The following is a 13,688-nucleotide window of genomic DNA, read 5'->3' as shown; positions in this document are numbered from 1 at the left end:
ATGTACACACACATACTATAATTATTAGCATTGACTATATTGCTCTACAGACAGGAAAGGAAACACTTTCATAAATTGAAGATTACTCTGCGTCATGATTGGGAGAACATGCCATTAAGAACTTTTTTGGAGGCCCCATGATGTCACTGCTTGCCCGTTACACAGAAGTTGAAGCTACCATGAAAAGGAGAGAGCTCCTGCTCTCAAGCCACTTCAGTGTAGGTTAGCACTTTCCTTTTTCTCTCAATTAAACCAGCATTCACAGAAATATCTTCCTCTCCTGTTTACTGCTAGACCAGTGTTTTAAGTGTCACAGGATTTTGTTAGCAATTCAGGAAGTTCAACAAATGTAATTTGGTTTACAGAAGCACGGTACCTTCATTTCCTGAGCTACATATTGTACAGCAAGTTACTGAGGCCTCACAAGAGGCCACTACTTGTACCTGTAGGTTCAGAAGCCTGCCTTTCACTGCAAATGGCCAGCAAATGATGAGAACCAGGCCCACTCCTCCAGTCACAGCACTTTTAAGGTGCATAAATGCAAACTACCCCTCCCCTCAAAGCAAGCCTTTTTATGATCTCTAGTAGTTTTCTCATGCTCTACTTTTTCCATCTCCCACAATGCAGAAGACATCACTGGCAAAACCACGTTTCAGTCAAGGAGACACTACTGTTTTGCTATTACAAATACATCACCTTTCAACAGTTAAAGTCTGAGCATCAATCAGGAAAAAAAAATGTCACTAGGGACAAGGTTCTAGAGTACAGTATTTTCAGTATTTAATAGATGACATTTCAAGCCTGTACTATGCAACATCATTAAACTGTTTTGTGGGGGTTTTTTTGCCAATTTGAGAAACAGGCAGCCAATAGTGCCACTTGATTGAAAAACATACATGTGAGTGGGGGAAAGTTCAAAGCATCGGTAAGTTAAAAAAGCAGAGAGTCATTGCTAAAGCATACACTGGACCACCACAAGGCACACTCCTACCCTTTCTTCAGCAGAGTTTCTTAGTTTTCCTCCTGTCACAGCAAATCTGTAGTATCTAATCTTGTCTATGACTTTATTCAGAATTTATTTGCATGTTAAGACAACTACTATAAAGAACATCTTAATATGGTCCCAGTCTAAGTCAACTCCCACTGATTTTTCCTTCCACAAGTAAACTATTTGTCAGTCAAAGCTTTTCTACTGGGAGACATTCAGAAACAAGTCAAGTATCACAATGTTTATTGATAGATACAAGTATATAAAATCAGGGCATGAACATGTCTTGATAAATTAAGCAGACTTAATTTCAGTACTATAATAGAGGGACCAATTCAAATTTCTCACCATGTCATGTTTCACACCCACAAAAACCTCTTCCAAAGGGCATTAAACCATCTCTTCAGCTGATCAGTTTTTGTGCAAGTAAACTGTTTCTGTTAAGAAGACTTGTGCACTTGCCCAGGCTCAAGGATATTAAAACCTAGCACATAAAGCCCATTACTAGAGGTAGAAATACAGGCAATATACTATTACGGCAACAACCATCGATTACAGTTAAGGATTCTCTGTAACAACCAAATGGATAATCAAATATTGCAACAACTCAAGTATTACACTGAGCAAAGTGCATTTCTACAGTATTCAGTGTTGCTATTCAGTTTTCTAACTTAAAAACAGCCTATGATAACTGGCAGCAAAGAAGACCCTTGCAACAGACTGCTTCTGCTCAAGAACTTATGATGTAATTATTGCATGCTGCTAATACACTGTTACCTAAACATTAAAGATACTCTAAAATATTTTTATTGTAGACTATTAAGACATACTACAAAAACCTTTCGCAGAGGATATCCTATTGACATACTTCTGCTTTAAATATTGTGAAACATTACAGCGGAATGAATTTTCGCAGTGGTTAGGTCAAATGCAGTTACATCATAGCAACAGTATGTTTGCACAATTTAAGGCTTTGGCTGGTTCTTTAGTCAGCTTCTTCTTCAGATTCTTCTTCTTCAGCAGTTTCCAGCCAGGTCAGCCACTGGTTTACCTGCAGTTACATAAAATTAGTTTAAGGGAACAGGTATTATTTCCCCACTATGTACTTCTCCAGAACACTTTTGTTTTCTTCTCCCAACTCATTTTAAAAACCTTTCAGCCACACTTTGCACTAACAGTAGGTCTCCAGTAAAGCAAAAAAGATTTAGTTCATCTTGCCTCACTCCTTCCTAGTGAAATACTCCATGAAGTTTCTAGATGCTAACAACAGATCTTAAAACACTGTCTGAAAGTGTTGTCAAACACTCCAGTGCAGCAGAGATCACAAGAGACTCACCTCTCATGTTAGGCAATTTACCTGGAATAAAGCTTTGCCTTTCCCTGGAAACTCTTGAGTAATATCTTCTTTCCATGCCAAGAAGGCTTCTTCTTCAATGATCTCCATGTCATAAAAATGAACAAAGAAGCGCAGTAACATGCCTATGGAAGTAAGTTTAAACTTTGTTAGCTTTATAGCCTTCTGAACAGCTTACCTGACTTTAAGAAATGTAGTAACAAGCCTGAAAGCCATACACAGACACAAGCAAGCAGACCCAAGTTAAATTTTGAGTAAGATCTTGATGCACATACCTTTTGGGAAGTTATTGTTGTAGCAGTGCACCTGGAGTGCATACAAAGCACTCACTTGCAGATCAACATGGTCATGGAGGAACTTCTGCATTACCGGCTTGAAGGAAAGAAGCAGTTGTTTTTCCTGCTCTAGCTGCTCTTTAGATGGAGCAGACGAAGAATCCGATTCGTCACTAGGTGGGTTTACTTCACTAGAAATATACTGCAAGAAACTGAACAAAAAAAAAAAAACACAACACGGTTCTTTAAACTAAGATATAGCAGCTAGATTGCATGCTCTGGAGCAGTAAGACAAGTACTGTTGAGTTCAGTTTGCTAGCTATTATGAAAAATACCCTCCTGCTTTTATCAGCAGTTTGGTGCATGCACAGCAGAGTCGTATTGTGGTTGCCTACACCACAAAAATGCTAGTTTTGCTTCTGTTCTGGCTCTGAAACATTTTAGGAAAAGAATACACAGGTCCAGACTTCTTCCCAAGTAAAAGCAACACTGCACACTGATGGAAATCTGCTTTTCTTCTCAAATACAATGGGTGTTCAAATACAGGGGAGGTTCACTCAGAACAGTTTATCTCCCAGTGTACTCTTTTTCTTACACAGACCTACGTGTCAGCCTTTACAGAGTTAGTGGCTTATTGGTAGCTTAACAAAACGTGTCTAAACTACATCAAGGTAGCATCTCACCTGGTCATCAATATATTCACAAATCCCTTATCTACATGAAGTTTGGGTGAAATGTTATCTTTAATCCACTTATAGATGGCTTGAGGGGATGGATCCGACTTTATTTGCTTTAGCAGTTCCTTCTCCAGTTTCAGAAGCGGGAACAAGAAGCTAAGCCCCTTCCCTTCCAAGATCTCCAGCATGCGGTCCTTGTTCTGGTCAATTTCTGACAAGTAAATAAGACAGACACACTTCAGTGCTGGTGCGAATCAAAAGCTATAATCAATGGTTCATGGGTCTAACCACCTCTTAAGCAGCACCGTTCTTAAGAATCATGACAGCTGACTGCATCAAAATAACCTTGTATGTTATTTTACTCTAGTGTAAAAAAAATTGAGGAAACCATCTTGCATACACTAACATGAAATGTCAGAGGAGCTATGTGGCAACTCTTACCTGGTAACATTTTCTGCATATTCACTTTGCTTTGTTGGAACAATTCTGTTAGCCATTCACGATCTTGTAACTTAGCTAACTGCTGAAGGCAAAGCAGGAAGAGAGGGAAATGGGTGCCACTTTCCAGTGGTTGAGCCAGTTCAGAAATGCTCACCAGTTCTGAAATAATGGCACGGGCTGCAAACTGTGCTAAGTAGGATTTCACCAATGGGATGTCCACCTCCAGTTTGGGGCACTGGTCCAATACATTCAGGAATGCCTAAGAAACCAGAAACACAGAAGTTGAAATTCTGAATTTTGTTCTTGTGCTCAGTAATTCTCTTACTACGTAGGACCCTCATGTTTCTTTCTGCACTGAATCACCTGCCAAGAGGTTCCCCGTTTCCCGTTCCTGAAATCCTGTACCTACGTTTCTTTCTTTCATCACTTCTTATGCCCCTCACAGGTTTATACATTACTTTTACCTCTTCAAATCAACAGACTTATAAAGGCAGTGTGCAAATTTTCTGCAAGCTAAACATCATGCACAGCCAAGCAACTAGAACTGTGAGCCTATTACATTGCAGTACCTGCATGAAGTTGTCACTTGTGGCTATTCCCTCCTGCTTGAGCAAGCTGATCAAAGTACTTGCTTTCTCTTTGTCTTCATCTGATCTATCTAGGGATTGAATGATTACTTTGCTCAGCATCTCAGGAATGAAGTGTTTTGGAGCTCTCATTTCTCTCACAGTATTGACAGCATCATTTGCATTTCCATTGTTCAGATACTCAGTCACAACGGCTTCCTAGAGAAAAAAAGTACAGTTAACCGTTCATTTTTTAAAGAGCATAGAAGGCTTCAAGATGCACTATTATATACTTAACTTACAGTTTGTTTAAGTAGCTCTTCTTTAGAAGGAGGTGGTTTCTTGGTGGTCTTTGCAGGCTTTTCTTGTATAAGTGGTGGATTTGTTTTTAGCCCAAGTTGAGGAGGCTGAAAAAGACACCAGGATTTATTTCTTTGCAGTACACCTACATTATTATCAAGTTTAAGAATACCAAATATGTACAAAGGCAGATGGAAGTCAAATTAGGTTTTCATACATTCTTTTTGTATATCTTGCTCTATGCAGTGGAAGACTTCTCTCTCCCTTCCCATATTAGAAACTGGTCTAAGTTTTACATGCATGAAGGAATTATGTATAGCCAACAATATACAGTAATTTTTTTATTTACCTGTCCCAAAGGTGGTGTCTGAGTGCGTGGTGGTTGAGCACTGGGAGGAATCATAGTTATCTGGGGCTGAAGCTTTGGCACTTGGTTTTTATTCATTAGAAAAGACTGAGCAGGTCTCAGGCTAATCTGTAAACAGGTAAGTCAGAAAAAACTCAAACTGACCAAGAATACACAGCCAGGGACTCACACCAACTGATCCCACTGAAGCATTACTTTTCTTTTTCCACGATGTTAACGCTCAAATACAGATTAAGCCACGTGTGTACTGAAATTCCCCCAAAAGCACAACTTGCTGCAAGTTATTGGTGTTTAGTTCCACTGGTATCAAGATCTGGATTTGCTCCCTTTAGATGCAGTATGTTAGAGACCCAAGAAGAACTTAGCATGTTTGCTGATGTATTTTACAGCCAAGATAAGACTCTACCAATTGCTCAGAAATCAGGATAAAAGTCTGGTTAACACTCAAAATAACAATGCAGTTTACTTTCCGTTTGACATTTTGCCTTTTAGCCAGTTCTTAAAAAAAAAAAAAAGAAAAAAAAAATTTAGCCTGGTCCAGCACTTCAGGGTTTCTAAGTTTCTAAAGTTCAGGATTTTGTGAAGTTTTCATTAAATGTGTTGTTATCAGTATGATGCATGGGAACTGATGTCAGAGTAGTGTTCTTGGGGAGGTGTGAGGGAAGGAAGGGACACCCCAAGAAATTGCCCTCATATCTCAGTCTTGCTCATAGGACGCTGGATACCCTAAGGAAAGTGAGGGGTAAGGTGAAAGAGGAAGGGACAAAGAAGGAGGAGGAGGAGAAGGAGAAAGAGTTCCAGCATTAGTCCTCATAATAACGCGTCTTGCTATAATCATTGGGCAATATTTAGAATAGGCTTTAAGTAATGTAGGCATGTAATGTACCTCATCTGCATTAAGCTGTCCTTTCTTAGAAAACCGAGGTGGCATATCCTTCGACTGTCCTTGTTGCTGGGATAAGAGTCCCTGATTCTGGTTATGGTAGAGCTGGCTTTGCCCCTATTTCAGAAAGGGAGATATAGAGAAAGAAGTGCAGATGATGGAGTGGCGTACATCATATGGTAAGTAGTACCACAGGGACCAGAGGAACAAAGATTCTATTTGCCAGGAAGGGAGAAAGAAGGAGCAGGGGTGGTGGGAGAGTAGCATCTATCCCTAAAAACAGGGCTATCTTTTAAATAAAACACACCATTCTGACCCACCAAAGCCACATGCACCTTTTCTTGCAGTAAAAAAAAAAAAAAAAGTGTACTCCTTGCATCTCTTGCACAATTTAAAAAGTGGTTTAGAATTTTTGTATCAGATGAGTGTCAGTTCTTATCAGAATCAAATCTGAGGAAGTCTTTCAACATAAGCAAGACTATAATCCATAACATACGCATCTGTAGAAGAGTTTCTAAACATGCTGAAGTCACCCTGTGAACATCATCGTCCTTACCTGACTTTTCAGAAAAGATTTGCCTAGATCTCCAAACTGGGATTGAGCAGAAGGCATGAGGTGACCCCCATGGCCATTGAAAAGTTGGTTTGAACGATGGCGTCCCATGGTGGGTGAAAACCTATCCTGAATAACCCCTGGACCAGTACCAATTCCACTACCTGTATTATTAAGGAAACAAAAGACAATTTTAGTTCTTGTTCAACACAATACAGCTGCAATCACATCATCAGCCTTGTGGTTTCAGTGTACCTGGCATTTGTCCAAACATATCAGCAAGCCCTCCGAGTGGGTCCCTGTCAAGTTTCATCCTGGGTGGCATAAAGGGTCCCTCCAGAAAGAAGTCGCTTCTCATCCCTTGAGACATAGGAGCAGGAATAAAAACTCCCAGATCCTTTAAAACAGAATTATAATTTTGGTCAGTTTGGACTAACAGTGCCTGAGAAAGTCAAATTTTTAGCCCTGAACTATAAAAGCCCATCTGACTTTAAACCTTAACCCCTTACTGTCATACTCTGCTGTAAGAACTACTCCTAAGTGCACAGAGGAAGTTTTATGACACAGAGTAAACAGCATAAGATTCACGTGAACACTTAAGCAAAAGCCAAGCACAAGACTTTACATGCACCACTTACTTTTACTGCATCTTGACGGATTTGATTGATAGTCTTTGGTCCATTGTCAAGAAAAGCTTTGCGAGGAACCCAGTTGTGTTCTCTCAACTCCACAGTATCCTTGGAACATAATGAATTATTAGGAAAGGACTCAAGGCAACTTCGCAAGAAAAAGGCAGCAGTAAGCCATTCTATCATACCTGCAGCAGGAAACGAATCCTTGCTGGCAATTCCTTACTTGACATCAAGGAGCGCATACGGGCAAAGTACTGATCCATTAAGGACTGGGGGAACAAAAGTGATATTACAAGTGAGGGCTAATTCTATCAATGTCTTGAGTATCTTCTGGAAAGGTGACCATATTCAAGACATCTAAGATCATATAATAGAAAACTGCTCTTTCCTGCCATCTCAATCTCCTTGACAGCAGTAGAGCTTAAGGAAAGCTAACACATCAAGACATCTCATCTGAGTCAGAGACAAAAATCTGCCAAAATTCTCATCACTATGACACCATTTCAAGTTTACATTCAGTACTTGCAAGTCAAGGTCCAAAATACATGTCAGACCACCTAGTTGTGTTCAGACTAGAGTTCCTCACCACATCTTTTCAAACAGCATTTTAAGAAACATTCTTGCTTTTATGACTTCCTAATGACCACAACTGCATTCAGAAAAGACATTTAAAACCATTTCAAAGATTGGCTCCTTTTGCTATCAAGGATTTGATGCACGAGCAATAGCTGGCACTCTTGCTCTCTGGAAGTCAGACCTCAGTTTTGTACTTATGAACAGAACATTGAATACAGAAGGTTCACACAATTAAAGCCCTACCCATAAAATTTAACTAGTTTAATGACTGCAGTGGATATGCACATACCTTGGCTTTTGCATGGTCTAATCTAGGTCCCACTGTCCTCATTATCTGACAGAGGCACTCCAAATCCTCCCCCATATCTTTGAGTTGGACTCTCTTCTTCTTTTCCAAAAGCTGAAATATTAAAGGGGCATTAGGTATGACAATTTGTAGTAACTGACAACTTTGTACATTTCATCTTGTTCTGTAGACAAACAGACTTGAAAATTAGTTTTTAAGAATTGCTAATTGAAGTACTTATTACTCATTAAGCGTATGTACTTTGAAGTACCTGTGGTACTTCTGTTTAGGCCAAACTACATCTTAACTTGGAGATCATTCCCATGGCTTTGAACTAAGCCAATTTTACTTTTTAATCACAACAAACGACTGTTTATTTCAAACAGTGGGGAGTAGATAATTAACAGGAAACATTTTTTGTGGTATTTTATGCTCCAAGATTCCCAAAGCAACATAAACACTTACATTTTTAGTTTAAAAGTCCTATTTTGCTCTTAGCCCCCACCCAATCTGAATACTCACTGTTTTGATGCACTTATGAAGGATAGATTCATGAATAAGATCAAGCTTGCCAAGTTCTCCAATGAATTTGATGTTCCCCAGCATCTTGATCTTGGCAATGGCTCTCTGTTCCTCCTCCTCAGGGAGGAGGGGACCATCATGCTTATCATAGACTGGAAAACAAAGAAGCCTGTTTAACATGGCTGTGGAAAGAGAAGGTAAATAAATTCTGTATTGAAGTGGTTTTAAAGCTTACTATCAACATTTCTGGTTCGGTTTTCAAATTCATCTTGAAGTTTAGATATTAGGAGGCGTCTGAATGTCTAGGAAAAGAGCATAAAGAAAACAATTAAGCTAATCAGTGCAACTACACATGCTAGCTAAATTTTTAATTCCAGATTGAGAGATACACTCACTGTGCTTTGCTTCTGTCCTGGATGACTCTCTGCTGATGGGCCATCAAAGTTGGGTGCATCTTCTGCTAGTCGCAGACATAGTTGAGCATACAATGAGCTATACTTGGGCTCTTCAAGGGCTTTGTCTACGATCTAAATAAATTTATTTTAAGTAAGGCAGTATGTAGTTGGACACATCATTAGCAAAGCGAGTTGCAAGACACACAATGGAATATAACACTTTATATGATCTATAACACCTAACTTTTTTGCTATTTCAAGCACACAGAAATAATGGATTTTGTTCTAACATTAGTCTTAATGCTGAAGCAAAGGAAAAAAGCTACTTTGTGCTGAAAAGCTTCTATAATCCTTAGCCAATGAATGGGACAAATTTGAAGTTTATCATCAGAATACCCAAGTTAGTATCACCAATCTGATCTCAGATTAAACAAGTGACATGATAGTTAAATCGGTGTACCAAGAGGTCCCCTGTGGTAGCTTTTCCAAGACCGTTAGGCTTGTTTTGTCAGGAAAACAGGAAGGAGAAGAAGGCAGCCAGGAAATTAAGCTTGCTAACTAGCATCTTAGATTATTTAAAAAAAAAAAACAAAAACAACAAACCCTAAAGAATCCCCAATCATGTTTAGTGATTCTTAACGCTCTTTCTGTTTTAGAAGTCTCAAGTCTACTTCCTCCTCAGTATATCCCTTTTACACAAAAAGCAGGAATGATAATTCTGTATGTTTGGACTATCAAACACCACATTAGCCATGTTACTTCTGTACCCCATCAAGAACAGCCAACCTCTTTAACTACAGGTTTTCTGCATATTAGAAGAAACACAGCCAGCTTACCAGCAGTATGACCCCTTTTAGGATGAGCTTAGATTCTACACCCACATTGAGGAGCTCAAGGCATAGCTTGTCAAACTTTTCAGGAGTAAGCTTATTTAGTATGCTGAAGAGGAACAAAAGAAAAATAAAGATCCAGATTACCGATCTTGTAAGCATGCTACAAGTAATTTAAGAAGTAAAGGTAAACTTGGGTCTAGAGTCTATTACACAAAAATTGCAAAGTTCCATTTTCGATTCAGCCCTTTTTCTGGGAGATCTTTAGAATGTAAAGTATTATCGAAAAGACTGAACCTCTCACAAGAATTACTTCTCAAGTGTTTGCTGCTGTTGGCCCATCAATTTCTGCCTTGTTCCCTCCAAAGAACGCCACACGCCCACAAACGCCCCCCACAGAAGTCAAGACCCAGTGTTTTCCTTTCCTCCAGCCTGTTTATGAAAGATATATATTGCTAAAGAAAAACCAGTAAGGCAAGAAAAAAATAATCTTACGAAGAACTTACCCTCTTACTTTCCTGAAGATTGCATCATGTCGTTCTTTGTCATTTGCGGAGTCGTCATCTCGTCTAGTGCTTCGTGAAGGAATCCATTTCTGAGCGTTTTGCCCTGGGGTTTTCCCCAGGAACTCGCTGTAAAATTTAAGAACATGATTCTTAAAGAGAAACAAACAATTTCAAGAACTGGCCTTCTGACCTTTCAGTATTGCCTTACTTAGGCTAATTCTGTTACTAGCTTTGTTAAGAGCATCCACTTACCCCTACCAACACTGCAAAATCTCTTGCATGGTAAAGTATTCACTCGACAATAATTAAAAAAAAAAAAGACACCCAAGGAAACCCTCTAAACTTTTTAAATGAAATGCATGAAAAAGTCTGTGCACCTCATATCACTCATGACACACACTTTCAAGAAATTATAGACTATCCTGCCACAGACTGGAGCATATTAACATGTCATGAACTCAGGATGCATTCCTTGTACAACTTTAAAGATACTCTGTTTTACTTCAGTGCTCACCATCTAGCATTCTGCCTTCAAAATCATGCCAAATCAAAGTGCAAGATGACATACCTGTTGCTGGCAGTCTTGGGATAGTGCTGAGGTGCACCCCTACCACCTCCTCCGCCTGAAGAAGCACTGTTAAAAACAACCATGTAATCCTGGGTAAGTTCAAAATCCCAATGCTTTCATTTACATGTCAGTTTTGGTATAAACATAAGACAAATTTAAATTCTCCTCAAAGGACAGTTTCCACCGCCAGGTGTTCATCAAACAACAACAAAAAAAAGCAGCACTAGTACCTGAAACGAGAAGCACCCCCTTCTGCAATCGCACTCTCCACTTTGGCGGCTTGACAACGAAGAATCTTCAAAAGAATAAAATTAAATTGACGGGGTAGGGAAAAACAAAACCTAGAAAGACAAATCAAGCATTCATATTATAGTTGTTTTACTAGCAGCCACAGGATTTAACTTACAGTAAAAGTACAAACATCTGTTAGAGAAGGATAACCCTTGAACACTAAACTTCATAAAGGGTAAGAAAACTCTTATTTATGCAATACTCAGGATACTCACAGAAGGCCAATTTCATCATTATAGCCATATTTTCCAACGAGGTGAGGGAAAAGAGGTAAGGGAATAACAGGCTAAGAAGGCAAGAGCCTCAAATTTACTCTGTCAACCCCCAAAGGCAGTTGCAAGAAAAAAAAAAAAAGGTTGCTCTTTTTCTGCTAGTACAGCACAATTAAATGAATCCTTCATTGATATGCTTTACAAACTATGATTAATTATGGCAAGACAAAGTACTCAAGTTTCAAAGTGAGAAGTACCAGACCACAAGATGCACACAATATAGTAAGAGGGATGTATTCTACATCCAAGTCCGAACGGCCAATTATGCTACTAAATAATGAAAGAAGTATCGCACTTTCTCACCTCAAATCTTAGCTTGCAAGACAGCAGCAGGAAGAAAAATCTCACTGCCCTGCTCACGCAGCAGAAAGCTAATCACGGGGACAGAAATGCCTGGGGAGCACGTAAAAAACCCCCACAGGCATTCTGCGGTTCCATCACAGATCTGCTCCGAGACACTGTAGTTCTGAGCACACGGTCACCTCCTCGGAAAGGCAGCCCGAGAAACGGCCAGCAGAACGCACCGCTCCCCACTACAGCAGCGGTTACCGCCGCGCCCCAGTACCGGCCGCCCCCCGCGGAGCCAGCGCGGGCACGAGGCACGGCTCCCAACATGGCCGCCGCCGAACAAAAGGGCTGCGGGAGCGGGAGGGGCGCCCCCCGCAGGAGGCAGGCGCTACCCTACCGCATGGAGCCGGCGGCTCCGGGCGCACCGAGACACCTCCCCTTCCCCCACCGGGCGCCGCCCGTTTCCAGCCTCGGGCGCCGCAAGGAGCCCGGCCGGCTCTTTGTTCTCCGCGAGGGATGTGAGCGGGCTCCGCTCCTTCGCCGCCGGCGGAAAACGGCGCCCTCCACTCGCGGCACCCGCCCCGGTCCGCCCGGAAAGGAGGGGAGAAGCAGTCGGTACCCCGCCCCCATCACCACCCTCGCTCAAGCAGCGCCTTCGCTCTACTCGCCGCCCAAGCCCCAACAGGAAACACGGGCGAGGCTGCTGCCGACACGCACGGCTCCGCTCTCCCTTCCACCAGGAGCAGAGACAGGAGTAAATGAACGGGAAAAACCCGAAACAACCACTCTCGCCCCTGACTCCTGAAAACAAACAACTTCCCCCTCCAGCAATGCGGATCCTAAAAGCTCCCAAGACCGCAGCCCGCTACGCGCATCGAGGCCGGTCCCGTCCAAGGGCGAACCTCTCGGGCACCCCAGAGTCCCCGGAGACCGCAGCTAGAGACGAGGATCCTGCAGCCGATCTGATTCCCCCCCCCAAGGACATAACTACGAGCCAGCACTGCCCGACCCCATCTCCCTCGTTGCAGATACGCGGCTCTAACCTCAAACGCTTCTGCTAGGCTTCCCTGCCACGCCTAGCGGGGCCTGCCGATCTCCCCTACACCTTCGCTTAGCATCCGCGGTAATCCCAAAGCAGGCAGCAGAGTCGGCCATCGACCCGAGCCGCCATTTTGTGTGGAAGAAAGCGAGAAGCCGACGAGAAAATGGCGGCCGCTTCGGCCAGCCGCCATTTTAAACGGCAGCTGCAGCAGCACCCGTTCCCTCCCGGCCCCAGATCACTCTCCCGCCACGCCCGCATTTCTCACCTTCCCTAAGGCCTTGTCAGCTTCCCCGGGTCCCGGCGGCTACCAAGGGCAGGGGAAAAGGCAAGAGAAGGGAGGGGAGGGGAAGGGAGCCGGGGACCGGGGCTGGGGAGGGGAAGGGGGGAGCGCGCGGGACAGGGCGAGCCTCCGAGTCACCACAGCAGGAGCAGCAACGACTCAACGCTTCCCTCCGCCACCTCCATAGAGAGCCGACTCGCTGCCGCGTCTAAAGCGTACCGACGCAGCCCCACTAACTTTAGTATCCGTCACACAACCTATCCCACCTCCCTTCGCCAGCCGCCAATCGCCGCGAAGGGCTCCGCCCGTCCTGCCAATCACAGCCGAGAGAGGGGGTGGCCTTAACGCCGAAGTGGGAGGTGGAGGGAGGAAGTTTGGTTGAACTGTGCCATCGCCGCAGTGCAGCATCCGTATTCGCGAAAGCCGTTACGCCACATGGTTGGCGGTAGAGCCTAGGAGGGAATGGAAATTTGCGCAAGTGGCGTACTCGGTTAATGGCGGCAGCTTGGCTGCCTGTTTCCTTCGGGGTTTGCTCTTGTACTTCAACCATCACAGATCCCCAGTTCTAAAGGCCTAGAGTGTGAGTTACAGTTGATTCTGTCACGTTCATGGGAGGATAGTTTAATATGTATGTATTCTCATAAGGTTTTTTGTTTTGGTTTGGTTTCTTTAATAAATTTATTTAAACTGAGGTTTCCCTTCAGTCAGACCACATTTCAGATTTGATTGAGGTAAAAAAATTAGCTGATTATAGACTGTGATCCTGAGCTTGCAATCAGATCCGAAGGAGGAGACT

The 13,688-nt window shown here is 42.5% G+C and overlaps 1 protein-coding gene and 1 non-coding gene across 2 annotated transcripts; both read right to left on the bottom strand.

The window, feature by feature from the left end:
• Nucleotides 1-1,214: 1,214 nt before the first annotated feature.
• Nucleotides 1,215-13,442, bottom strand: EIF4G2 (eukaryotic translation initiation factor 4 gamma 2). Its single transcript, XM_068399957.1, has 23 exons — nt 13,323-13,442; nt 12,878-12,916; nt 10,950-11,014; nt 10,720-10,785; nt 10,152-10,277; nt 9,652-9,754; nt 8,816-8,947; nt 8,656-8,722; nt 8,421-8,572; nt 7,902-8,012; nt 7,222-7,305; nt 7,043-7,141; nt 6,660-6,801; nt 6,408-6,568; nt 5,855-5,968; nt 4,951-5,076; nt 4,604-4,708; nt 4,305-4,520; nt 3,736-3,994; nt 3,301-3,505; nt 2,618-2,829; nt 2,346-2,467; nt 1,215-2,039 (listed from the first exon to the last, which is right to left on the bottom strand). Exons 1-23 carry the CDS (start codon nt 13,440-13,442, stop codon nt 1,974-1,976), a joined length of 2,892 nt encoding a protein of 963 aa, XP_068256058.1. The 3' UTR covers nt 1,215-1,973.
• Nucleotides 5,653-5,813, bottom strand: LOC137663268 (small nucleolar RNA SNORD97). The gene has a single exon (XR_011048168.1). It is a non-coding gene; the product is annotated as a small nucleolar RNA SNORD97 (small nucleolar RNA).
• Nucleotides 13,443-13,688: the final 246 nt, after the last annotated feature.

The sequence above is a fragment of the Nyctibius grandis genome, chromosome 4 (assembly GCF_013368605.1).
Source record: "Nyctibius grandis isolate bNycGra1 chromosome 4, bNycGra1.pri, whole genome shotgun sequence".
In the NCBI taxonomy this organism is placed as follows: domain Eukaryota; kingdom Metazoa; phylum Chordata; class Aves; order Nyctibiiformes; family Nyctibiidae; genus Nyctibius; species Nyctibius grandis.
This window is presented reverse-complemented; position numbering and strand designations above follow the sequence as displayed.

Coding starts and splice junctions, on each gene's coding strand:
- EIF4G2 (XM_068399957.1), bottom strand. CDS start 13,442: ATGGTTGAAGTACAAGAGCAAACCCCGAAGGAAACAGGCAGCCAAGCT. Junction 11,015..12,877: donor CTGACAAGGCCTTAGGGAAG/GTGAGAAATGCG, acceptor ATTCTTTTGAAG/ATTCTTCGTTGTCAAGCCGC. Junction 3,995..4,304: donor CAAGTGACAACTTCATGCAG/GTACTGCAATGT, acceptor CTGGTTTCTTAG/GCATTCCTGAATGTATTGGA.